General features: G+C 45.4%; 1 protein-coding gene and 1 pseudogene across 1 annotated transcript in view; both read right to left on the reverse strand.

The window, feature by feature from the left end:
• LOC136640196 (transient receptor potential cation channel subfamily V member 6-like) overlaps positions 1 to 20,942 on the reverse strand; it is an 87,360-nt gene extending 66,418 nt beyond the window's left edge. The window contains exon 1 of the mRNA XM_066615142.1: positions 20,815 to 20,942. Within this exon, the coding sequence (XP_066471239.1) occupies positions 20,815 to 20,942 (128 nt within the window). The remainder of the gene's footprint in view (positions 1 to 20,814) is intronic.
• Positions 20,943 to 21,484: 542 nt separating this feature from the next.
• Positions 21,485 to 21,607, reverse strand: LOC136642297 (5S ribosomal RNA; annotated as a pseudogene).
• Between the last annotated feature and the right edge of the window lie 4,217 nt (positions 21,608 to 25,824).

The raw sequence follows: 25,824 nt of genomic DNA on the forward strand, positions 1-25,824 counted from the left end.
CATTTCCATTCCAAATTCCCCTCTCCCAGTGCTGTACTGTAGCAAGGAAACGGCCAATTAGTCTTTTCTTTTACAATGTTGTATGCAACATGTATGTTTATTATAACTTTTCCACCTCACCTTTTGCCATCCAATAACCTCAGGACAGCTTGCCTTAATAATGTGTCTCTGAATCTTCAAAGGCTAGATTAAAACTAAGCAACCTATATGGAAATGAGGCCGTATCCTGCGTTGTTCCATGTGCCAGCACATGACGAAGACATTGTGCAACAAAGGATCCAAACAATTACACCCACACACCCACATACTGGGGAGATGCCTTCCATTTGGATTGGTGAGCAGATCCCTATACTATACTTATACTGTACTATCACTTCCCCTTATGCATGTGGAAGGATAACTTTGGTTCCAACTAAAGAAAGCAGGCTGTGTCTAAACTAGCTAGCTCTTAACTCACTACATAGGCAGTAAGCTTTGTAATCTGTTCTTACATATCACAATTCCTTACTCCAGTGGTTCTCAAACATTTTAGAACCAGGGCCTACTTTTTAGAATGGCAATCAGTCAGTCTCCACTAAAGTGAAGTCATTAACCTGGAAGTGATGTAATAGCCAGAAGTGACATCATCAGTTGAGGCTTCAAACCTAAGCTGCGATCAGCCAAAGGTCCCATTACATTGTGTGCTCGTGCTGTTATTTAGCATAACTCGGAATTCAAACATTCCAGCTTGGAAGTCAAAGGAGAACACAGACTTGGAGCCTTCTCCAACCATATCTCTTTCCCATTGGGAGCCCATCCTCCCCAGCAACTTTGTACCACGTATTTTCAACTCTGTATTTTTAATAGCAGCTGAGCTAGGTACTATGTGACCCACCTGAAATTGGCTCTGGACCCACCTAGTGGATCCTGACCCAGTTTGAGAAATGCTGCCTTACTCTGTTCCTCATTGTATGCAGTATGGTGCAAATCCTTCTACTCTGGCTCCGATATTCCCTTCCACAGATGAAAACAGGGACATGCTAGCTAGCTATACCACCACCACCCCGTTCCAGTAGCAAAAACCAATTTGCAATCCACATTTCCTCCACTATTGTTGAATGTCTGCTTGGTTGTTTTCATTTAGCTGGCAACAATTGGTCCTCCACTGATTTAAAACCCCAAGGGCAGTCATTCTTTCTATTAGAGAAATACTACAAAATCATCATTGTCCAACAATAAGGTATCCACAGTTCAAAATGCACCTCAGCAGCTGCAATGCGTAACTAAGTACGATATACATTACAGGGCGACTTGCTGTTCAAGACCTGCAATTTCCTGCATGCTCACTAGACAAGATTCATTCATTCCCCTCTCAGGTGCACACTTACATGGGAGCAAATTCCATCGCCATGTACTTCTGAATAAGTATGCATCAAAGTTTAACTTCCAGAGCCCTAGGTGTAGGAGCAGAGCCTTACTGAACACCACCACCATCACATATTACAAAATTTTAATGTAGCATGATCAAAAGATAAAACAGGGAAGAAAGAGAGACAGCGATTTTCCAGGGAGAGGTACTAGAAAATTGGAGCTGTCCCTGTCAAAAGGAATATTTGAGACAGTCCACTCTGATGCAATTGTAAACAAGAAAAAAAAATACTAAATGTATGCAGATTTCTCTACCCTCTTCAAGAAGGCATTTGTTCCTCCCAATACAATACAGTATATACACTGAGGAATTAGTATTAGAGGCAGTGAGAAAGTGTAGGTTTGGGATCAGGATCATAACACATTAAAATCTAGGATTAGAACAATAGGGGAAAGTTTGAGGGTTGTATCCACAAGCTTGCTTCAGCCAGATGAAAGTGTGTTTTATCACCTTAAAATTACTTGCAGGTTAATAATAATAATAATAATAATAATAATAATAATAATACAGCTATTTATATACCGCCTTTCTTGGTCTTTATTCAAGACTTTATTCAAGGCGGTTTACATAGGCAAGCTAATTTAAATCCCCGGAGGGATTTTTACAATTGAAAGAAGGCTCTATCTTTCAAGAGCCACAGCAAATACAGATGTTTCATTCTGATCTGGCCTCCATCCTCCCACGCTCAGAGCAGATGGAAATAGCTTGGCTCAGCTTGTCAGCTGCTTCAAGGTCGCACGGTGCCGGTGGCCTCGAACTAGTGACCTTGTGGATGTTATCTTCAGGCAAATGGAGGCTCTACCCTCTAGACCAGACCTCCTGCATTGGTCCTCTAGACCAATCCAGGCATGTCTACTCAGACCATTGTATTCCATGGGGCTTATTCCCAGGCAAGTGTGTACAGGACTGCAGCCTTGGTTTTAGAAGCACCAGGGCAGACCACACAGGTTAACACAAAGTATCCCATTGCTGCTTCTTTCAGTTAAGGTCTCCAGGAGAGCCAAATCAGACACTTGGACATAGGGTGGTGGGTTCTTATTGGTCATACCATAGATTTCTAATTATTTGACTCACAGACACTTCCCAGTTCTTTGTCTGCCGTCTCTAGGCATATAAAAACAAGGAGAGGGGTTCCTGCTATTGAAACTATTCTTTTCTCCCTCCTTACAGGTAGTTGTAAGATCTGCCCAGAGAATATAGTTGAGAAATCCAAGACTTTAAAATAGCTGGGATTGGGCAGCAGTGTCTGCCCCACACAGGCCTGCTGCAGGAAGCAGTAAAGACAAGAGCACCCGTGCTTTCCAATTCTTGCCTTATTTCACAGTTTTAAAATGCAACAATTATTGTCATCACTTTTAACCATTTTACAACTGTCATACAATTGGTGGAGCAGCAAGAGGGAGGAGGGCCATGCGCAGCAGCTGGGAGGCTTACCAGTATGACTCAATCCTTTGCAGCTCTACTCAGAAGTAGTCCCGTTTGTGCCAGTCATTTGATTATGCTTCCTCCTGCCAAGTAAAAATGGAGCCCAAAGGAGCCATGCGGTTGGAAAGCATGACCACTATGAACCGACTCCCACTGGCTTCCCTGCCTCCGCCCCCTCCCTGGTTGCCCAGCCAATTCTAAGGCAAGAATCCCTTGGGCTCTTCCTTCTGCCCTACTTCATCCAAAGAAACAAATCAGACTCCCTGATGGAACTGCCTCCTGGATGGAACTTCCCTGATGCTCACCCAGTCTGAATGATGGCCCCACGAGGTCCTTCACTCCGCCAGAAAAGTAAGCAAGCACACCCAGACACAGATAGAATCAAATCTGTATGCATGGGGACCGAGTGCCGTGTCAGTGGCCTCAGACTCGAGTCGATACCCAAATCATCGACACAGGTGACTCGAGCGTACACACGTTTTTGCGACTCGGGCTCAGGTTCCCTGACTCAAGTTCCCATCCCTGCGCACCACTAATTTACATGCAGATATACATTATAACACTTTTAAATTCTTAAAAAGTAAACAAAAAAGAACCCCACACACTTTTAAAAAATGCAGTAAGACCTGAATTGGAAATTGAATTAGCTGTCTCTTTGCTGCTATCTGTAATGGAAGATCAGAAGATCATTAGGTGGATGATGTGGTGTTGACAGCGATTCCCTGTTTTGGCAGCTGGTTGACAGCTCTGGGAAAGGCAGGGCTGGCTCCACAGCTGTAATCAATCAAGGCCAATGGAGACCTGGTTGGACACCTGAGCTTCATTTGACCTTGATGGGACCCGAGTTAACGAGGTAGCTCACAGTTGAGCTGCATTTGGACCTAACAAGGGGCTGCAGGATAAAAGGCAGCTTCAGAAGGAGCAAAGGGCTGACCAGAGCGGGATGCTGACCCAGAGGGAACCAAACCAAGAGAGCTACCTGACCCAGACCTACAGGAGAAGGGGACTGCCAGGACTCTGCTGAAGGGCACAGAAGACTGGGAAGACTGGACTATGCTTTGGAGACCAGATTGGACTTGAATTGGAGGCTTCAGACTTTTACCCACTGAGTTAAGTGGAGTTTTGGGGAGGGAAAGCCTCTGGACAAGAGGACTTGCAGGGAGTGTCTGTATTCATAGCAATAAATTCTTGTTAATTGCTATAGATAAGGAGTTCTGTGTTCATTCCTTTGCACGCCACAGCTGTTGTTTCTTGGAAAAGGAGGGTGTTAATTAGCCAAAAAGCAGGCATTAGAAGGGAGTTGGGAATATTTGGATGGGACAAATTGGCGCTATGAGCAGGATAGGACACTATCTTTGCAGGGGTGAGTTGGACAGACACAAATGCCCAGTCACAACTATATTAAATTCCTGGATTTATTCAATGTATTCTCTGGGCAGATCTTGCTTTTGCCCCAAAGGACTAAAAAACAAACCCCAATGGCCATATCGCACCCCAGAATGCCTTGCAGCTTTGCATTCTTGAGCACAATGCAGAAAGCCACAAGGGATGTGGCAGGGCTACCACACCTTACAAAGTGGGTTGCAGCTGTAAAAAGTTTGAGAACTACTGAACTAGGCCATGCCTACTATAAAAGAATCTCAGTTTGCTGTAAGAAGGAGCAATGGCACAACTTATTTTATAAATACAAGAAGTGGTGGTTATTTGGATCCTAAATTAAGGACCTCTCAGTTCTGTGGATTTCAATGTACAGTATCCTTGCACAGCAACTTCATATGGTCTTGGGTACGTACCCAAGACAGAGGATATTACAGTACTTAGGATGCAGTCCTACATAATAATAATAATAATAATACAGGTATTTATATACCGTCTTTCTTGGTCTTTATTCAAGACTTTATTCAAGGTGGTTTACATAGGCAGACTTACTAAATCCCCATAGGGATTTTTACAATTTGAAAGAATGTTCTATCTTACAAGAACCACAACATTCAGGTGTTACTTTCTTGATCTGGTTTCACATCCTGGCGTCCATCCTCCCACGCTCAGAGCAGATGGAATAACTCGGCTCAGCTTGTCAGCTGCTTTAAGGTCGCACGGTGCCAGAGGCCTCGAACTGGCAACCTTCAGATGTTATCTTCAGGCAAATGGAGGCTCTACCCTCTAGACCAGACCTCCTGCCCTTCATATGTACCTTCATTTGAGAGTAACCCCCAAAGTGAGAGGCTCACACTTTAAACACATATGGGGTGGATCCACAGTTTTAAAAGCCCTGGAAGATTCACTCCTACCTTAGCATCCAAAGACAAGCTACATTCATCCTTATGAAGGCATTTAGTTATCTAGTTAGGCTTAGAGGGATTTTTTTTAAACATCAGGAATGTGCCAAATCTGTTTTAAAGAAATACAATACAAAGAATCTTAGGATGCCCAATTACTAAAGATAAATTACTGCTGAAAAATCGAGCAACTTGTGTATAAATGTTTCAGATGTTTAGGGGATGAACAATAGCAGCAGCACCTGTTGCTCTTTTGCAACGCTCTTCCTCCCTCCTGGCCTGATCCTTACAAAGTCTTTCCCACTGTGCAAACAGAGAGAACCAAGCACATGGCACACAGTGAGGCAACATTTATGGAGACAGAAATGTTCTAGGCCACTTTTCTTCTGATGCTTTACAAATAATTAGAGCAAATATAAAATGTTCTACAACACAAATGTTTACAAAAACTAACATTGGGAAAAGTTCTTTCAATTTACAAGAGTGGCTACTCTCAGGATTTCTCAACAGTTGAGAGGATTAATCTCTCTTAAGTCATCCTGCACTGACACTACTGCTTGACATCCCAAGAAGTGCTGGGTGAGATCAAATCTCTTTTGGGGCCCACTTCCCATTTAATGGGTTGATTTAAATTTGATTTTAATGTCTAGGGCAGTGTTTCTCAAATTGTGGGTCAGGACCCACTAGGTGTGTAGTGAGCCAATTTCAGGTGGGTCCCCATTCATTTCAATATTTTATTTTTAATCCATTAGATGTGATGCTACCATGGTATGTGACTATATTTGGGGAAATGATCTGGCCTTTTAACAGGCTACTGTGTATAACTTTTAACAATGATAGTCAATGGGACTTACTCCTGGATATGTGTGGGGAGGATTGAAGCCTGGAATTGTTAAAAATTTTCCTGCTTGATGATGTCACTTCCAGTCAAGACATCACTTCTGGTGGGTCCTGACAGATTCTCAGTCTAAAAAGTGGGTCACAGTGCTAAAAGTTTGAGAACTACTGGTCTAGGGCTTTTTTAAAACAAAAAAAAAAATGACTGTTGAAATTTTTTACTGCTGCTGTTTTATCTGTTAATCTCTCTCTCTCATCTAAATCATCACTTTTCATGTTTTGTGAGCCGTAGAATGTTAGAGTTGGAAGTGACCTTAGAAATCATTTCGTCCACTCCCTAATCAGTGTAAGCACATTCTCAATCTTGTTCCCCATTTTGGAATTTTTATCAATCTTTAATAGCACAAGCCTATTCAGTGGGGCTTACTCCCAGGAAAGTGTGGATAGGATTGCAGCCTAAGCATAAGTCCCTTGCGCCAGCTGAAGAGTATTGCAAAAGTACCATAAGGCACTTCTTGACAACCCAGGAGAAAAGAGACTGGTGCATGGACAGGTCAGCGCAAAAAGTAAGCCCACACCAGCTGAGCCAGACCAGCGTGGGGGGTGGAAAAGAGGAGTTTGGGGGCGGTCAGAGAGCAGAGTGTGGGTGGCTGGGCCATGGGTGCGCGGGGAGTTAGGATCCGGCATTTGTGCCGGATCCTAACCACAGTCCTGGGCAAAACAGAGCAGCTCTAGGTGCTCGGATCTACGCCACCTCTTTAGGTGGTGTAAATCTGAATAGCCTCATTTGGGCCACTGCAGCATTACCCAGGTAAGGGGAAGGAATTCCCCTTGCCCCAGGCTGAACTGCAACTGGCCTCAAACCCACATAGGATATGGGGCAGGCCAGCTGGCCTCCCTGTTCCAGTGCAGGTTAAGATTGGGCTGCTAATCTATTAAATATATATATATACAATATAAATAATCAAGGTCTATTTCCATCTTCCTTTGTAAGAAACTTACTAGTTCAGTGGTGTAGCAAGTGGGGGGCTGGGGTAGTTCACCTGGGTGTCAGGCTGGAAGGGAGTGACACTGCTGTGAATGCTCATGCACTCCAACCATTTCCTGAGTCAGAGCAGTGGCTTGAGCACATGCGCACTCACTGAGCAGCTGTAGCGATGACCAAAAATCACCACAGCCACCACTGCACCCTCACTGAGCTCCTGGCATGGTCCCAGAGATCAGTGCACTCCTAGCACAGACCCAAGATGCTGGAGGATAAAGAGGTGGGTGACAGCTGTAGGCACCAGGGCAACCCCGAAGTTTGGCAGTGATCTGTGACATGACATCATCATGTCAGCAGCCTGGGTGACAACAGGCCTACCAATGACACTGTACTAGTTATTCCTAATGCGATGGTAAGCATGGTCAGTGCTCAAACTGTACATCTGATTCCCTCCACTCACCCAATCACGTCTGTCAGAATCTACTGTTTGAGAGTACATCTTGATGCTCCATGTTCACCATTTCCCACCCCATCAATGGCCAATTGCGTGGAACGGAAGAAGAGAAATGCAGAACATCATAACTTCACGACACAAGGTGAGTTTTGCTAGACATCCTGGGGGTGGTGGACAACACCAACAACTAAGGGCGCAATCCTAAGGGGCTTTTGGGCCAGTGAAATTCCCTTATGCTGGTCCAGGAGGGTTGCAAATGTGCCGTAAAGCACCTTTGCACCTCCTCAGGCTGTGCCTGCCCATGGAGTGGGCTGGCGCAAGAAGGCTGCATCCAGCTTCCATGGTGGCTTACCATAGGTAGGTTGTGTCGGCTGAGCTCGGCTGACATGGGTTGGGGAGGACAGGGAGGAGGCGGGGGGGAGGTGTTCCGAGGCAGGGGAGGGTGGGTGGAGGGTGGTCTCAGGGGTGGGGGGAGCAGGGCTGGGACCCAGCAGAAATGCTGGATCCTAGTTCCCTGTTCCTGAGCAGCATGTAGCGGCTGCAAGCCACTCCACTCTCCTCGGACTTATGCCACCTCCGGAGGTGGCGCAAGACTGAGGAGACCCATTGGGACTGTGGTGGCTTACCTGGGGGTAAGGGGAAGAGTTTCCCCTTGCCTCTGGCTGAGCCATTTCAGGGTCCATTCTTATGCTGGATACAGCACAGGCTTCTGGCCTGCCTGTTCCAGCGCAAGATACGATTGCGCTGTAAACGCATAGTTTCAGCAGCTGCTGCACTTTTAACATCACATCTAAGCTGGCCCTGGTCTAGTCAATTAAAAAACTATAACTGGTATCAGCAAGCAAAGAAATGTCACCCAAAGGGCTGCTTTATGTGTAGCAGTGCCTGTAATGCAGTATATTATATCACCGTATAATGTCAGTGTGCTGAAGCTGAGATTATATATGATCCAATAATTATTGGATTCACGTCTCATAAAATTTTATATAGAAAATTCATAGAGATTTAAGAAGATTTGTGAATGCATGGTGGTGAATTTATGGAGACAGCCACTAAAACTTTATTGGCTTGCACTGAGATTGTTATAAATACTGAAACATGTAAGTTGATTTTTTTTTCTTCAGAATTTAAAATGCAGTGCAGAAATCACGCAGCTGGTTGTGCTCACAACTGAACTTCCTTTCTCCGAGCTATCAATCAACCCACAGCCATGAAGCAGATGCAGGGTGAAGAAACTCCATGATTGTTTCAGTGGGGTGCTGAACTCTGCATAGATCTACTTAAGGCACATCTTCAAATAGCTAACTTTGTGCAATGTCCTGTAAAAGTAATAGTTAGTCATGAAGGGCAAGTCAGTGGATAGGGGCATTTGTCTAAATGCCTTGCAGACTGGCATGGGATGGGAAAAGAAGAAGGACAGAGACCCGCCATCGTTATGACAATCAAGCAAATATTGCATTAAATTAAAAAATGTGCCTCAAATCCTCAAAATTCGACAAAAACATCCTGTTCTATACAGCTAGTGAAATGTTAATCATTACAACAGGATGTGTCCATTGGAAGAGCCTGTATGTTGTGAAAAGGAACATACGTACACCTCATTCTCAAAATAGGGGATTCAAAGGTAGCTCCAGGAAGTTCAGATTTGGCATTCACATAGGCAGTAGCATGCTGATTACTTGGGTTATAGGAAGTTCCTTTGTGCCGAGTCTGGCCACTAGGCCATTATCTCTACACTGATTGGTCGAGGCTCAGAGTGGCTTATAGAGGCTTAGTCTTAGAGAAGCTCTTAGGTCTTTTCAGCCCTGTCTAGAGAGGTGGGGAACTGAACCTGTGTGAACTTCTACATACAGAACTGGGGCTCTACCACTCTGAGCAATGGCCCTATCTTTCACTTCTTGACAATTGCAAGAGAGACCTCCATTTTGTAACAGGTTTCCCCATGTGATCATGTTACTTCCAGGCCACCCAGAAAACTGAAATTTGGTCCAAGAACATTGACTACTAGGAAAGTCTGAGCACTGAACATTTTTGCACCAAATTCTCAAAACTAAGGGCAGGTCATTCATTTCATGATAGAAGGCAACATTCCAGTACACAGCGGAAACCAAGCAACACATGGGATTAAATGCTGGTGATGTGAGGGTTTCACAGCTTCCTCAGGCTTGGGATTTGGCAAAGGGACACTTCCAACAGTAGCCATTCTGGCCTTTCAGAATGAAAGTTTCATTTTCTGTGCCATTGGACTCTTTCACGCATATTCTCTTTCCCATTCTTCACAGCCATTGTGTCCTTGTTCTTCACTCTAACCCAGCATTTGATTTCTATTCCCTAAAATCTACCCCAGATATCAGTAGCACAAAGTACTACTTACGATACAGTAATTGCAATACAGGCTTGCAATACAGTAATTGAAAAAGGAAAACGAAACAGACACAAGACTTGTGAGTCATATTCCCTGGCCTTTGCCATTCCGCCTTTCAGTTTTCTGAATAAATAATGATCAGATAATGATAGATACTTACACACCTCTCAGGGTGTCAATGAAACTCTTCCATGTCCTTGAGTAGGCGTAATACTATCCCAGTTATGGTAATTAAGCCTGCCCAACAAGATTATACAGTAGAATCTGACATCTCACTTATAGGATTGACAGACAGCAAACAGACAGAAAACAATGTACAGGCAATATAAACACACCCATCTCTTTACCTATATCCTTTGACCCCTTATCTCCGATGAAACCACAAGATCCTTCCTAGAGGAACATAAAGTAGAGCAGTACCTAAATCATAACCTTAAAAATTATCTGAAGGCTTGGGTACTACTGACACATTTCCAATACTGTAGTGGCTAGGCATGGACTGGGACACTGAGATTTGAATTCCTGCTCGGTCACGAAGCTTAATGGTGAGGATGGGCAGTCACTGACAGCCTTATCTGCTCCGGAAGGTTATGAGGATAAACCCCACACATGGTACGTTAAGCTCCTTGAAGGAAAAGGTGACAAACAAATGAATCTCAGAGAACCTGAAATCTCAAGCTGGTTAAAGAAGATAGAAAGGGGACGCTTGTCAGCTCAGGTGAAGGGAATGTACGTAACACACATGTGAGAGCACAGAAAATGTCTCCACAGGAGTTTCAGTGTGGTTCCTGAAGTATCCTTCTCATGATGACAAACAGAACTCTAGACTATGGTATTTTCTAGAATGTTCTCCCTGCACATTTCCCTAATCTTCTACACAGGCTGATACAGAAGATCCTCCCCAGTTGCCAAGTGGCTTGTGTAAATCAGGGATGCGGAAGGAGTACTGTATATCTGTTCCCCAACCAAACCAAACCTATATGTGTGGTCATGCCTCCAGGGTTTCTCAGACTGTATTGCCACATAAATCATGACAGTGATTTACGAGGACCTGCAAAACATTTGAGATGCACCTGTAAGAACCACAACACATGCACACAGGAAGGGTGTCTTTCTGGACACGGGTACCATCGAGAGAGCTGGGATTGAAGCAAAACTCTGCATGAGTGCAAACACAGCAATCTGCTTTAACACATTTTGTAATGATACATCACCATGCCACTCAATCCACCCTTCTGCCCCCCCCCCCCAGAAAGAGATGCACCGGGGCAAGTGTTGATAGTGTACAAAATGTTGGCATTTTAGAATTACTTGCAAGGTCTCCTAAGCCCCTGTCTTGTACCATCCAAGAAGCAGGTTCTATGATCACTTTAAATATCAGCCTTAAGACACTGGAGCACAACTCTATGATCCTTCTCAGATTGCTGGCTGCTTCACTACCTCTCCCCCCAGGTCACCCCAAGTAATGGTGTTGGGTCTCTTGTTCATTCAAGCTGGCCCTGACTGCAGTGTGTAACTACTCCTCAGCAGCCTTGAAATGATATCAAAATGCCTTGGCACAACACAATCTATTGTGGATCCACGATAAATTATTGAACAATGTTCCTATGATTATTTAATGAAAAGGATTTGGTGTCCAGATGTTAGGGCGACCAGCTCTGGCCAAACACATTCCTTATTTTCTCCAACAAGGCATAATGTCATTCAGCCAAGGAGGCCACATTCAATATTCCAGAATTGCTTCAAGTAGACTTGGAGATCAATGCTGATTCCTGGACACTCCAGAACAATCCAGGAGCAACCATACCAGATGTAACAGTGTGCATACTTAAGGTGGGAGAGTGGCATCCCCAAGGTATAGACCACACTGGGAACTACAAGGGGGGGGGAGGGTGACACCAAAGGAGATCAAAAGATGGAGCAAAAGACCAGGAGGCCAGGTCTACCAGGCAGGTAAACTAGGGTTTCGCATTGGGAAGCCCTGGAGGCAGCTGTCCAGCCATCACCACCCTCACCTGACCTGTTCCATTCCCTCCACTCTGCACTAGGTGACACAACCCTAAGGATGTCACTGAGTGAGGGCACACACTTCATGGGGTATTTGTACTTCATACCTGGGAATATGGGACATGTAGCGTATGGACAGATAGCATGCAAGATGAAGTGAGAAGTAAGTAGGAAGGAACTGGAGCATCTAATTTTCTTCCACTTCTATTATAGCTGCACATTTGCTGCACATAAGCAACAACAATATGCTCTTGCTCCCTGGACCCCCCTGTTCTCATTACTTTGTGTGCCTCACCTCATTGGTTGTAGAAATACAGAGTCATGAACCACAGTAAGGTAACCACAGGCCATGCACTAAAGCTCTTGGACTATCTCTCTGAGTTTCTGCCTTCCTCCTGTGTGCCCCATCATCATCGTTCACAAACCTCTACCTACTGCTAGTAGAAACAATGCAGCAAGAACTGGGGTGTTGGCCACTCTGGGAGCAACAGATGAACGGGAGAGGTGGCTGTCATGAAGAAGGACAATTACGGAGCAGCCCATTATCTGATGCCACTTGCGAGATGAAAAAAAACAGGGCAAGGCCCAAAAACCTGCAAGCAATTGTCATAAATACATCTACCCCAGAAGGGCTGTGAATTTCCAGAATCTTTGCCATGCATTTCGGAAGACAGCTGGTTTTTTGACAGTGTGTGAGTGGGGTAGAATATAGGGCCCCAATAGACTTTATGAATAAACTTTATAGGTCACATTCTCTGCCAAGTCAGTGAAAGCAAGGACTCTTGTGTCACCTTAACACATTTATAATAGCATAAGCTTTGCTGAAAGCCTATGCTATGACAGTCAGGTTTTAAGGTGCCACAAGGGTCTTTGTTCTTCTCTGCCAAGGCCTTTAAAGCCATTTACAGCTTAAAATCATTCTAATACCGCAACACTCTTGTCCTCTTCCAAATTCTAACACTATTAAAAAAGCTCAAATCCCAGGGACCCTTTGCTAATCAAACGTTCACCAACAATTTTAGTTCAATAATTAGAACTCAGCATCAGTACGGAAGACGCAGCCTTCAGTGTAAAACTAACTCTTGGTGTATTGCTGTAATCGTCGTTCCTATTCATTGTTTCTTTGTTTCAATTTGTGTTTGATTGTTTTATATTTTTGTTGCTTCATTGAGTCACTTTGGTAGATCTTGTAAAGACTGAAATGGAAGGGTCGAAATTCCTAGATAATAACTTGAGAATACTTTATGACATCTTGTTTTTAATTTGCCAAAACTAGAGTAAAAACATTTATAGATTACTAAAGATTGTTTGGGGCCCAACTAGACGTGAAGTTGCCAAACCTGACTTTTCAAACTTAAGTTTGTCTCCAATAAATCACCAGTGTGCATATGTGTGTGTGGGCCTGATTTTTAGAGCAAAAGAGGCATGCAGGTGAGAAATGCTGAATTTGATCCCATGGCTGTCAACATAGGCCCCACAGAATGGGATCAGGAAAGAGTGGACTGGAGCCCCTGCTAAGATTGGCCAGGCAAAATAAGATGCTGTTATAGTCCTGATTGATAAGAAAAGTAGAGGTACTGCCCTTTCTCTAAAACCCACTTGACATCTCCCAGGAGCAGAATTTAGCTGTTGAGCTCAGCTAATGATCAGAGAGAAAGAAAGACAAAGGAAGAGAGGTTTATAGGTTGAGTCCTAAAGGGATCTTTCTTCAACTGTTTGCTAATATTCATGAATGGTATCTTTTCCGTATAGTTGGAATTCCTTTTGGTTTTCTAAATTTAATATTTGACCCATTGACAGCCTGACCTCATTTTTTGACATAATTATAAACCTGCTCTAATTGACTAATCCTAATTTTGTGTTAATGCAAAAATACATTACGTTGAGTTCAGTAGAGATAACTCTCCACTAAGTGAGTACAGGCTATTTCTGCAGATAGGAGGAAAGCAAGGTAGGACAAAATGCACATGAGCATGTCCATGAGTGTGCGTGCAAACGCACACACAATTTCAGAGTAGATAAAATGTTTCTGTCAAAAATTACAAGAGGTATATTGCGAATGGCTGGAAGGAGGATAACAAAACAAAGACATATTGTACAGACTGCTCCACTCTCGTCCACCTTAAAAACATGTTTAGTGTCCCTGTCGACCAGTTGCTTCACTAGCTTTCCTCCCAGTCAGACTCACTTGCAATACTGGAGCCCAGTGGACAACAGCTTGTGAGATAGGCTGGCAAGCTAACAATTACCACTCAATACGTTTAATGGATGGGGAAAGATTTAAATCCAAGAGCAAAACCTTATCCACTACACCATTTGCCTTCAACAAGTGGGCCGAGACCCCAGGTGCCAGTGCCATTTAGTTTTGAGGCCTTAGAGCAGCTATCTCCAACCACTGTGCCATGGCACATCAGTGTGCCGCGAGTGGTCCACAGGTGTGCCACAGAAATTTGGGGGAAGGTCATTTATTAGTAGGGCCAATGAGGGATGTGAGCACCCCACTGGCAGCATGGTGTGCCTTGTCAATTGCCAAAAACCTGATGGTGTGCCTTGACAATTTTAATGCCTAATCAGTGTGCCGTGAGACGAAAAGGGTTGAATATGGCTGCTTTAGAGTTTAAATAGTATCCAGGGTTTGGACTGAGATTTTGGGGTGCTCACTGGTTTGAGCTCTTTGGTAAAGTTATCTTGAGTAAGAACTGGAGAGATATTGCTATACTGCAATGTTTCTCAAACTGTGGGTCCAGACCTACTAGGTGGGTCGCGAGCCAATTTCAGGTGGGTCCCCATTCATTTTAATGTGCATTTTATTTTTAAGATATTAATCATCATCATCATCATCATCATCATCATCATCATTATTATTATTATTATTATTATTATTATTATTATTATTATTAAGAGTATTTATATACTGCTTTTCAACAAAAAGTTCACAAAGCGGTTTACAGAGAAAAATCAAATAACTAATGGCTCCCTGTTCCAAAAGGGCTCACAATCTAAAAAGGTGCGAAAGAACACCAGCAGACAGCCACTAGAAAAGACACTGCTGGGGTAAGGAGGGCCAGTTACTCTCCCCCTGCTAAATAAAAGAGGAGCACCCACTTGAAAAAGTGCCTCTTACTCAGTTAGCAGGGGTTTGACTTGATGCTACCATGATATGTGACTGCAGTAGGGGAAATGTTAGATCTGTACTTTTAACAGGCTACTGTGTTATACCAACCTTATTATACACTGATTTTTTATACACGGATTTGACTCAACAAGAAAGGCCACTACAAATGAGAAGGAATGTGCTGATCCCTGGAGAAGGGGAAAATGCATCTCTTTAAAATCACAGTTTAAAAAAAAAACTGCTTTTCTTACTGTTGTAGAGAGACAGTCACACAAGCGATTATTCTGTTCTTCAGCTGACCCAGACAAAGGAAGGGTGTTCTTTGCATTTCTAATTGCTGACTGCCTCACTACAACAGTAAGAAAAGCTGTTTTTAAATCACAATTGTAAAGGGATGTACTTTTAAAATTTTTTTTTTAAACTGCTTTTATTTAACACATTTTATGGTATCAGCAGGGAGTCCCAGAATCAAACCCCTGCAGTTGTCGTGACACGACCTTATTCCATTAGGAGCAATGGAGGGGCAAGAAACCTGAAAGTGGGTCTTTAAGGCCCAAATCCTAACCAACTTTCCAGCACTGGCATAGCTGTGCCAATGGGGCATGTACTGCATCCTGCAGTTGGGTGGCATGGAGGCTTCCTTAAAGTAAGGGAATGTTTGTTCCCTTACCTTGGAGCTGCATTGCCCTTATCTCAGTGATGGAAAGTGGGTTTGAATTGCGCCCTAAATCTATTTTTCCACTGTTTTTTTATCCACAGATTTTTTTAATCCAGTAGGGGTTCTGGAACGAAACCCCAGTGGATACAGAGAGACGACTTGTATACGCTTTTAACAAGGATAATCAATGGGGCTTGCTCCCAGGTCGGTATGGATAGGATTGCAGCCTTTGGGATGTTTGGGAAATATTTTTTAAAACAGATCAGCAACTGCTTGGGAGGGTTAGGAGGGTTCTTTATTTTAAACAAATTTTTAAACTTATTGTAAATTTTTAATTTACTTGATGGATTGATTTGATTTTGTTGTATGAAGGTGTTAAATTTTTCTGCTTGGCGATGTCACTTCTGGTCATGACATCTCTTCCAGGTTAATGACATCACTTCTGGTGGGTCCCAACAGATTGTCATTCTAAAAAGTGGGTCCCAGTGCTAAAAGTTTTGAGAACCACTGCTGTACTGTATAATGTTCAATGTTCCTAGTAGTGTGGCTTGCTGCAGTTGTTCCGCATGTTATCTTTGCAATGCCTATATTGAAATATATTGTTAAGAATATCCAAGTCATCCCCAGTTACATATGGTGATCGCACATTTTTGCGACTCAGGTCCGAGTCACTGACTCGAGTGCCCAACACTGGCAAATGGGGAGGTTAGAGGTGGCCACCCGCTGCCAATCTGCTGCCTGAGGTAACTGTTTCAAAACTCACATGGTGTGAGTTTCTAGCCTCCCAAAAAGAGGCAGGAGGAATGAGATACAGTCCTCGTATCCAGGACAATTGTCCTCTTTCCTGAGTATCACATGAGAGAGAGAGAGAGAGAGAGAGAGAGAGAGAGAGAGAGAGAGAGAGAGAGAGAGAGACTCTTTCCCAGTGTGGCTGGCAGGCAGCCAGCAGGCACAGAATACAGCACTGCCTGCCTGTCAACCTGCATTTCTTCTAAGGCAGTGGTTCTCACGCATTTAGCACTGGGATAGTGGCGTAGCTAATGAATATGTAGCCCGGTGCAGAGCTCAAAATGATGCCCCGGAAGTGATGTCACAACCAGAAGTAACGTCACACTCGGGCTTTTTAAAAAGGGCAAATTGGGGGGAAACCTGCCTCCTACCCCCAGCAGCTCACAACACCTTGATCTGCCACCTCTCCCCAGCCAGTCGCATAGCTAAAACATCTATATGCTACCTGGGATCAAAGAAGATTTTGTAGACCCCCCCTCCATGACAAAATCAAATTCAATTAAGTAAATAAATAAAAAGTGTGCCCGTTATTGGTTAGTGACCAATAGAGACTGTGTTGGGGTCAAGAGGGATGGTTATTCTCCCCTTGCTAAATATAAGAGGAGCACCACTTGAAAAAGTGCCTCTTTACCAGTTAGCAGGAGTAGCTGTATTATGATACATGGAAATGAGAGCTGACTCATATGAACACCTTAGTGGTTCCCTGCTGTATCATAATAACATCTCATTGGCTCTCAGAACAATCAGTCTCATGGGTCAGTTTTGAGTTTAAAAAATTCACTTTTTGTTCCATAAGGCAGTTGTGTTTTTGTTTTCTGGTGAATTGGCCATAACTTTTGATAGAATGCAGATATTCACATGGGGCTTGTTTCATTGCATTCTGCTTTAAAGTATCTTTCCAATGATATATAACATTATGGTATTATTTGTACATACCAATTTTTTTCACAATTTTGGCCACTGGTGTCAAGCTCAGCTTATTACCCCCCTAAAGCTTCTTGCCTGGTGCGACTGCTACCCCCTGCACCCCCTTAGCTACGCCACTGCACTGGGACCCACTTTTTGGAATGAGAATCTGTCAGGACCCACCAGAAATAATGTCATGATCAGAAGTGACATCATCAAGCAGAAACAATTTTAACAATCCTAGGCTGCAATCTTACCCACACTTACCCAGGAGTAAGTCTCATTTACTATCATTGTTAAAAGAATATACATAGTAACTTGTTAAAAGTATAGGTCTGTAACGTTTCCCCAAATGCAGTCACATACCATGGTAGCATCAAGTCTAAAATATTAAAAATAAAATATTGAAATGAATGGGGACCCACCTGAAATTGGCTCACGACCCACCTAGTGGGTCCCGACCCACAGTTTGAGAAACACTGTTCTAAGGAAATACATGCACTGTTGCACTTTAAACACATGTATTGGGTCACAAATAGTTCAAATACACTATTGAAATAATGAAATGTCTATCCTAAATCTTCTTCCAAGGAATAAAGAATTTAGCGTAATGCCAGCGCCAATGTTGAGGAATTTAGTGTAGTGCCAGTTCTCCGCAGAGCGCAAGCTCAAAGGGCAGCGAAGTTGTCCCAGAAAGAAGGCAACACAGACAAGGCAGATGTCCACCAGCAGTCTGTATTTACAAAATATTTACAGATAAGCAGTTCCTTTGCAGCAAAACATCGTACGTATTCACAGCCACAATCTCTAACTCTGCTGTCCGACATATAGACTCCTGCTCTCTCTGACTCCATACAATGATCCTCGGAGGTAGCCTCTACCTGCCTTGCTTATATATTGCTGTGCACCAATCACAGTGGCAGTAACATCATAGCATTACCTCATCACATCACCTCATAGTCTCATGACTGATAACATCTCCCATGGTGCACTAGCAATACCTTCACATTGTCTTGTATTACAGTGTCTTTGTCACTATGACTCACCATTTTTCATACACTTTTGATTGGTTACCTGGAGTCATAGAAAGATACAGAGAGATACATACATACGTGCTTTGGGGCTTACATTTAGGCCCAGACATCAAGGCCTTGCCCTATTCAGACTGCAAATTTCCTCGGGGGTATTCTTTGGCAGAATAGTCCTGACAATTTCAAAACTCAGAAGTTGCATACAGTCATCATCACTTGTACCCTGTGGACTTTTTCCCCCATTAATCTGTCCAATCCCCTTTAAAAGGCATATAGGCTAGGTGCCATCAGAATGTCATGTGGTAAGGAGTTCCACAGATTAATTATGTGCCAGGTAAAGAAATATTTCCTTTTGTCTGTTCTAACTCTCCCATCAGTCAATTTCAGTGGTTGCACCTGGTTCTGCTGTTCACAAGAGGGAAAAGAACATCACCTCTATCCATCCCATGCATGATTTTATACATCTCAAATCATGCCCTCCTCCAGGTTCCTTCTTTCTAGACTGAACATTGCAGCCTTTCCCCCCAAATGCTGTAACCTTTCCTCATGAGCAAGGTGCCTCAGCCCCCTAATCATTTTGGTCACTCTCTTCTGCACCTTTTCCAGTTCTACCATATCCTTTTTGAGATGTGGAGAAGTAGCAATTCCTTTGGTCTACCCTAAATCACCTGCCAAAAGATAAGGTTCTATAGAGCATCTTGATAAACTAACAGCCTAATCCTAATGTAATGTTAGGCCAGCGCAGGCCCCCTGCACCGGCTTTTGAGTGTGGCAAATGTGCTATACGGCAACACTCAAGAACCAGCAACATTGGCAGAAAAACATGCACCAACCCTGCTGGCACCAAGCTCCAATCCCCACACCAGCTGGCACAGGTTGTGGGAGAGTGTGGCGGGAGGGTAGCTGGGAGGGGACGTTTCTGGGCAGAAACAACCCTCTTGCTTGTGATAGGGCAGATTTGGAAGCTGGTGAATGGATATTCCAAGGTACGTCCCACTGCTCTACTGCGTCTCTGTGCACACCCATCATTTGTACCATGACGGTCCTCACTAGTTCCCACTAGTTCTCACCACCATAGGCAAAGGAGATTGCAGGACCAGAAGGAACCATGCAGTTTGCAAGTGAACCTGCAAGTAAAAAGGACTTGCTTTCTTTTGGTTCCTATTGACTTCTGATTTTTCACACAGGACTATTATTCACTGCTACGTGGATATGCACTGGATAACACTATTGCTTTTATAAGGTCTAGCAGTTAAATTTTAATTTATCAAGATGATCTAGAATCTTATTGGGTGCCCTTCGGGGGAAACGACGGAGTGAGTGAGTGAGTGAGTGAGTGAGTGAGTGAGTGAGTGAGTATGTATGTACAAATAAAATAATCCCTTATCTTTTGGAAGAAGATTTAGATAGACATTTTAGTATTTCCATTTCAATAGTGTATGTGAATTATTCCTGACCCAAAATATGTGTTTAGAGTGCAAAAGCACATGACCCAAGATGAAGAATTTGCAGAATGTCAGAATGCCCTAGTTTGTCAGACAACCAGGAGTTTCTAGAACAAGCCCTTTCTTGTTTCTCTCCCTAATCTCAGATGCATAGAGGCTGATGGGGATGCTGGTGAGGGCTGGGCGCCCTGTGTATGCTCAGAAGCACAGTCATTATTGATTCACATGGGCTAGCCTTGAGCACCAGGCATCAGCATTAGATTCCAAAGTCGTAATCACTACCAGTGCCAAAATGCTTCCAACCTGTTATTAAATCATAGGCAAGTAAATGAGTTGCCGGGATTGCCAAACACACCAAGAGAATCCAAAAGTATTTCAGTTTCTACATAGTGTGGGTTTCTAGCCTCCAAAAAGGGGTAGGCAAAATGAGATACAGTTCTTATATCCAGGACACTTGGAGTTTGGTTGCCCTCTGCCTTGGGTATCCCATATGTGGGGGGGGGGAAGAGAGAGAGAGAGAGAGAGAGAGAGAGAGACTCTTCCCCTGTGTGGCTGGCAGGCAGCAGGCACAGAATACAGCACTGTGTGCCTGTCAAGCTGAGTCTCTTCTGAGGATCAAGTTATAGTTTCCAGGCAGAGAATTTAACTCTGTTAAGGGAGAAACATTTTAGGACTCCCATCTCCTGAGTCAACACAGATGAAAGGCTGGTCCCTTCCACTTGTTCAGCACCCAAGGAAGACATCCCAATGAACTGGAAGCCAAAAGAAAGCAGACAGAGTGTACGTGTTCCAAAGAGGGAACAAGCAGCTAGTCCTGATGGATCGGCCCAAAGGCCAGCATCTCCATCTCGTCCACTGCTCTGGGCCCCAGTGTACTGGGGAAGTCATGGGGCGTGCTCACCCCCTGGGCTCAACTCCTTTGGAAAGCACCCATTGCATGAACGGGAAGTTTGGGGCCCTTCTCTCGGTCACAGAGAGCCTGTGGTTGCTGGGTTAGACAGCAAGGCCTTCTGCACATGCTCAGATGCACCATCGCCATCATGTCATGTTCAAAGAGTCAGGGCGAAGGGCAGGCTTTCCAGGAGCGCGGCTGGGGCTGGCTCATCCTACCTCTTCTGCTGCAACAGGTTGACCTCGTCGATCTTCCGGGCCCAGGACTTCTCGCCCTGCAGCCTGCTCAGGAGCGCCGTGCGCAGCCCCAGGAGGAAGCCGCGGTCCCCGGGCAGCAGCATCCCCATCGCCTCGCCGCGTCTCATCGGCGCATCTCCGAGGGGGCCTTCCTCCTCCTCCTCTTCCTCGCCCTCCCGCCCCCCGGTCTGGGCTGGAGACGGAGCAGTCCGCGCACAGCGCCAGCCAGGACGGGGCTCGGGGGTTGCCACATCTGGCCGCCGAGCCTGGCCGGTGCCTGGCCAAGTCCTGGAAACCAGATCGGACAACCTGCCGGGGAGTCACCGGGAGGAGGAGGCAGGCGAGAAGGTCCGCCCTGGCCGGCCACGCCCGCTCACCTGCCCGCTTAAAGAGGCCCGGCCGCGCTGCGGGCGCCTCTTGGCTGCACAGGGTGGGAGGACCTGCAGCCGGGAATCGGGGCCGCCCGGAAAGTGGCTCTTCCCCAGCAGGCTCCTCTGCAGCCGCACTGTAGTCCCTTTTATGCCAACTCAGGCTGCAAGCCTAGCCACACTTTCCTGGGAGTAAGCCCCATAGACTATAATGGGACTTACTTCTGAGTAGACATGCCTAAGGCTTGGCTTGGCAACCTTCAGTCTCGAAAGACTACGGTAGAAGCCTACAGCACCCGGTATTCCCAGGCGGTCTCCCATCCAAGTACTAACCAGGCCTGAGCCTGCTTAGCTTCCGAGATCAGATGAGATCAGGGTATCATCAGGTTGGTGGGGAGTTTGTAGGCAGCAGCGGCAGGTGGCTTCTTCTGTGTGGAAAGGATTCCAGAGAAAGACTCATCCTCTTTCCAACTCCACCCAATTGCATCTCCCTCCTTTCAGCAGGAGCAAGCTTAATATTCTGGCTGGGGGCAGAATTTTCCACTGCTAACTGGCCCAGGAGGCACTTTTCTTCTTCACCCCAGCACAGTGTCTGTTCTAGTGGCTGCAGATGTTTGTTAAGGCTGGGGTCCCTTTTGAGACCGAGAGCCAGTTAATTATTTTATTTGTCCTGTAAACCGGTTTGTGAACTTTTCTATGTTGTTGAAAAGCAGTATATAAATATTCTTAAGGGTAAAAATAATGGAGAAGGCTTTGGTCACCTTGGCTGATGACTTTGTGCTGGGATTCAGACCAGGAAATGGATCTATCAATCACTTTTGGTACCATCGACCACAGCATCCTCCCAAGGCATCTCAGAGCCCGATCCCGTACATGTCTACTCAGAAGTTAGTCCCATTAGAGTCAATGGGGCTTACTCCCAGGGTAGTGTGGATAGCATCTTTAAGGGCCCAATCCTATCCAAATTTCCAGCCCTGGTGTAGTTATGTCAGTGGGGTGCGCGCTGCATCCTGTGGTGGGAGGGTAAGTTTTGGAGGCCTCCACAAGGTAAGGGAACATTCATTCCCTTGCCTTGGGGTTGTATTGCAGCTGCACTAATGCTGGAAATTTGGAGAGGATTGGGCCCTAAGGGGGCTTTTTTGCAGTCACTCTGGTACATCCTAGAAGGTCATCTTAGAAGATGAGATGGGATTCCTGCTCAGTCCCATGGCCTTTGACCCATGGTGTCCTGCAGGGTTCCATTTTATTTGTTGTGCTTTTCATCATCTATGTGGGTGCTGAAAAACTGGGAGAGGTTGCCTGTGGTTTGGGCAGTTGAGTGCCTTCCCTACCTCTCCTTTCTATTATGTTTCAAGGCAGATATTTAGATCATGCCTGGTGTCTGGAGTTGGAGAAGGGCTAGCGGAGGGCAAACAAACTAAGGGCGCAATCCTAACCCCTTATGTCAGTGCTTTCCAGCACTGGCATAGCAGTGCCAATGGGACGTGTGCTGCATCCTGCAGTTGGGTGTCACTCACGGAGGCCTCCTCAAAGTAAGGGAATGTTTGATCCCTTACCTCAGAGCTGCATTGCCCTTATGTCAGCGCTGGAAAGCACTGACAGAAGGGGTTAGGCTTGCGCCGTAAGGCTGTGATCCTATACACACTCACCTGGGAGTAAGGCCCATTGAACTCAGTGAGGCTTATATTGGAGTAGACATGCATAGGATTGCACTGTGAAGCTTTCTCCAGACAAGATAGAGGAACTCCTGGGTGGTAGAACCAGCAACTTGGGAATAGGAATTCATCCCACTATAGGTGACATAGCACTCCCATTGAATGCTCAGGCTCATAGTTCGGGAGTGCTCCTGGATGTGGTTTTCAGCAGACCTGAGCCACATATTTTCATATGCAGACAATTCTCCGTGAATGTCTATGTGATGGCCTTATCACACCCCCTGTTCCACCCCACTGCCCTTGCCAGGGTGTTCCCATCTCAGGGTTGGAGATTTACTGCATGGCTCTTCTGTGGTTATATCCCCCCAGCTGAGGCTTTTCCCAGGGTGCCCTTCTCTGGGTGGGCAGCCAGAATAAAGGTGGGAAGGGGTATACTGCACCCACAACCTCATCAACCCCAACTTTCTCTAGGCAGGATCAGCCTCCAAACCAACCCTCACCCTCAGCTCGCTCCGACCTCCTCTCATCACCACCAGCAACATCCCTTGAATATCTGGCTTGGGCCCCACCTTTTCTCTGGCCCCTATCCACCCTGCCTCCCCCTTTGGAAGAGCATTGGTGATAAGGCCCCTGTTCAAAGGGCAAGCCTCCCCTCCCTAAATGGCAACTGTGCCAGAAGGCGTCTGGCTGTGCTTCTGGGAGTGTGTTCCTTGTCTACTCTGGCTGGCTCTGACCTTGCAAGCACAGGATCCCACTCATGGATGGCTCATGAGCAACTGCCACAATCACCATTGACGCCTGCCTGAAGCTGGGCCATGTGTCATTGCTGCTATCAATCAGGTATGTGCAGAACTGCTCTGAGGAGCCCTCATCATTGCTACTGCTCCCAAGCTTGGCGAGTCCAGCATTGGACAGGTTTCAAAAATCTGTTGTGGCTAGCCCATCTTTTTCCAGTTTTTCTGCCCTCTGGTTTCTTTCAGTTCATTTCTTCATTCCTCATCATCCCAAGTGTCTGACTGTAATCTATCAGCTACGTGGGTGCTTGCTAGCAGCACAACAAGGAACCTTGTGGCACCTTATAGACTAACTGTGATGTCCATGCAGGTCCCCGCCTTCCCCCCAGTTGATCTGGCTTTAGGGGGGGGGGAAGGTGGATGTGGTACGGATGACTTACCCCTCCTAGGGATGGACCAGAGACTGACCGCTTGCTTGAGAGAGGTGATTTATTTGGGTAAGTGACTTCACATTCACGGGACCCCTTTTTGTACCTCAAGGGACCCAGCTCAAAGTCCCCAAATCAACATGAGTTTCACTGTAGGTAGATACCTCTGCCCCAGTGGGGTTGCTGGTGTCCTGTGAAGAGGCTCATGGCTGCCTGAAGACTTCCTGGGGAATGGGGTTGTGAGCTCACAGGCTGGCTGGGTTCAGGAGAGCAGGTATTCCCTTGCACCCCCTTAACTGCAGGACAAGGTGGTCCCCAGGGGTCAACCCACACCCAGGGGTATTGCTGCTGCCTTCCCTAGGTGTCTTCGCCCCTCTCTCCTTCTTGCCCTCTCCTGGGACCAAGCTCTACATGGAGGGACAGATTCCACCCCTCCAAGGTAACAGACAGGCTGATTAAGAGTAGTGGGGTTGCTGTGGTTTCCCCTGGCTGTCCTCCAGGAGCCCAGGCCCAAGGAAAAGTGACCTCTCCCTCTGGCTGCTGAGTTCCTTATGAACTCAGCAGCCAACCCAGCTGGCACCACCCTTCCCAGCCATGTGACTGCCTTCACCCTCTCCCAGCCTATTCCCAGGGAGACCTCCAGCCTGGGGGCTGAATTCAGGCAGTAGTCGTGTTGCTTCCCTACTCTTGAAGAGCCCCTTGTTCCCGAGGATGCCGGAGTTGTCAGGGCTAACATTTAAGCACTAACATTTAAGCATAAGCTTTTAGGGTCCCCGGTCCATTTCATCAGATGCATCAACTCTACAGTAGGCAGATGTCTATCACATACCAGGCAGAGAGAACAAACAAAAAAACCTGAAATCAGGAGTGTCAGATGGTAGGAAATGGTAGTCTAGTAAGAACCTTAAGTACACAAGATAAGACTTGGTAACAATTCACAACTGGAAAGACTGAAAAACCAGACCAAAGTTTCAAGATTGGCCAAAACTTCTTTAGAAAGCATGTGATAACTAGGCTGTTGAACAACAACAAATGGTTTTCACAGTTGTCCTAGGCCCACTTCTATCCAGCTTTCAGATGCTGATACTGCCATGCCAATGGGGCGTGTGCGGCATCCGGTGATGGTGAGGGAGTAACAGAGGCCTTCTCAAGGTAAGGGAACATTGTGGCTACATCAGTGCTGAAAAGTTGGATAGGACCGGACCCCTAATTCTCAGCCTTAATGCTTTGGTCTCACCTTTTGCCAGGAATGTTTTTGACTCACTGTGGTTGCTGTGCCGTGTTCATTCCTAAATGGGTCAGACCTGGCTGTAGTGACATAGGCTTTGGTGATATTTCATTTTAACTACTGTAATACACTTTGTTTGTGGGGCTAACTTTGAAGAGTTGGTCTGGAATCCAGCTGTGATGAGGACCAATTACCAGTATCATGCCCACCAGCTGTTGCTGCTGCTGCTGCTGCAACAACTTCACTGGTTACCAAGGTGCTTTCAAGTATAATTCAAAGTGCGAGTCTTGACACTTTATGCCCCCAAATTGGCTTGGGCCCAGCAGGATACCTGAAGGTCTTCCCTCTCCATGTGAACCAGCCTGTTTGTTAAGGGTAGAGTCTCCTACATGCCATACCAATATCAGAAACTTCTCATGCTCAAACTTTGGAACTCCATCCTTAGAGATGTCCATTTGATCCCATTGCTGCAAGCCACTCCTGTCTGTTTTTAATCTGCTGTGATGTTGTGTCTGGTTTTTAATGTGGTGTTATTGTATTGGAAGTATTTAATGTGATTTTTATCATTTTTTTTTTGCT

Source organism: Tiliqua scincoides, chromosome 2 (genome assembly GCF_035046505.1).
Source record: "Tiliqua scincoides isolate rTilSci1 chromosome 2, rTilSci1.hap2, whole genome shotgun sequence".
NCBI lineage: Eukaryota > Metazoa > Chordata > Lepidosauria > Squamata > Scincidae > Tiliqua > Tiliqua scincoides.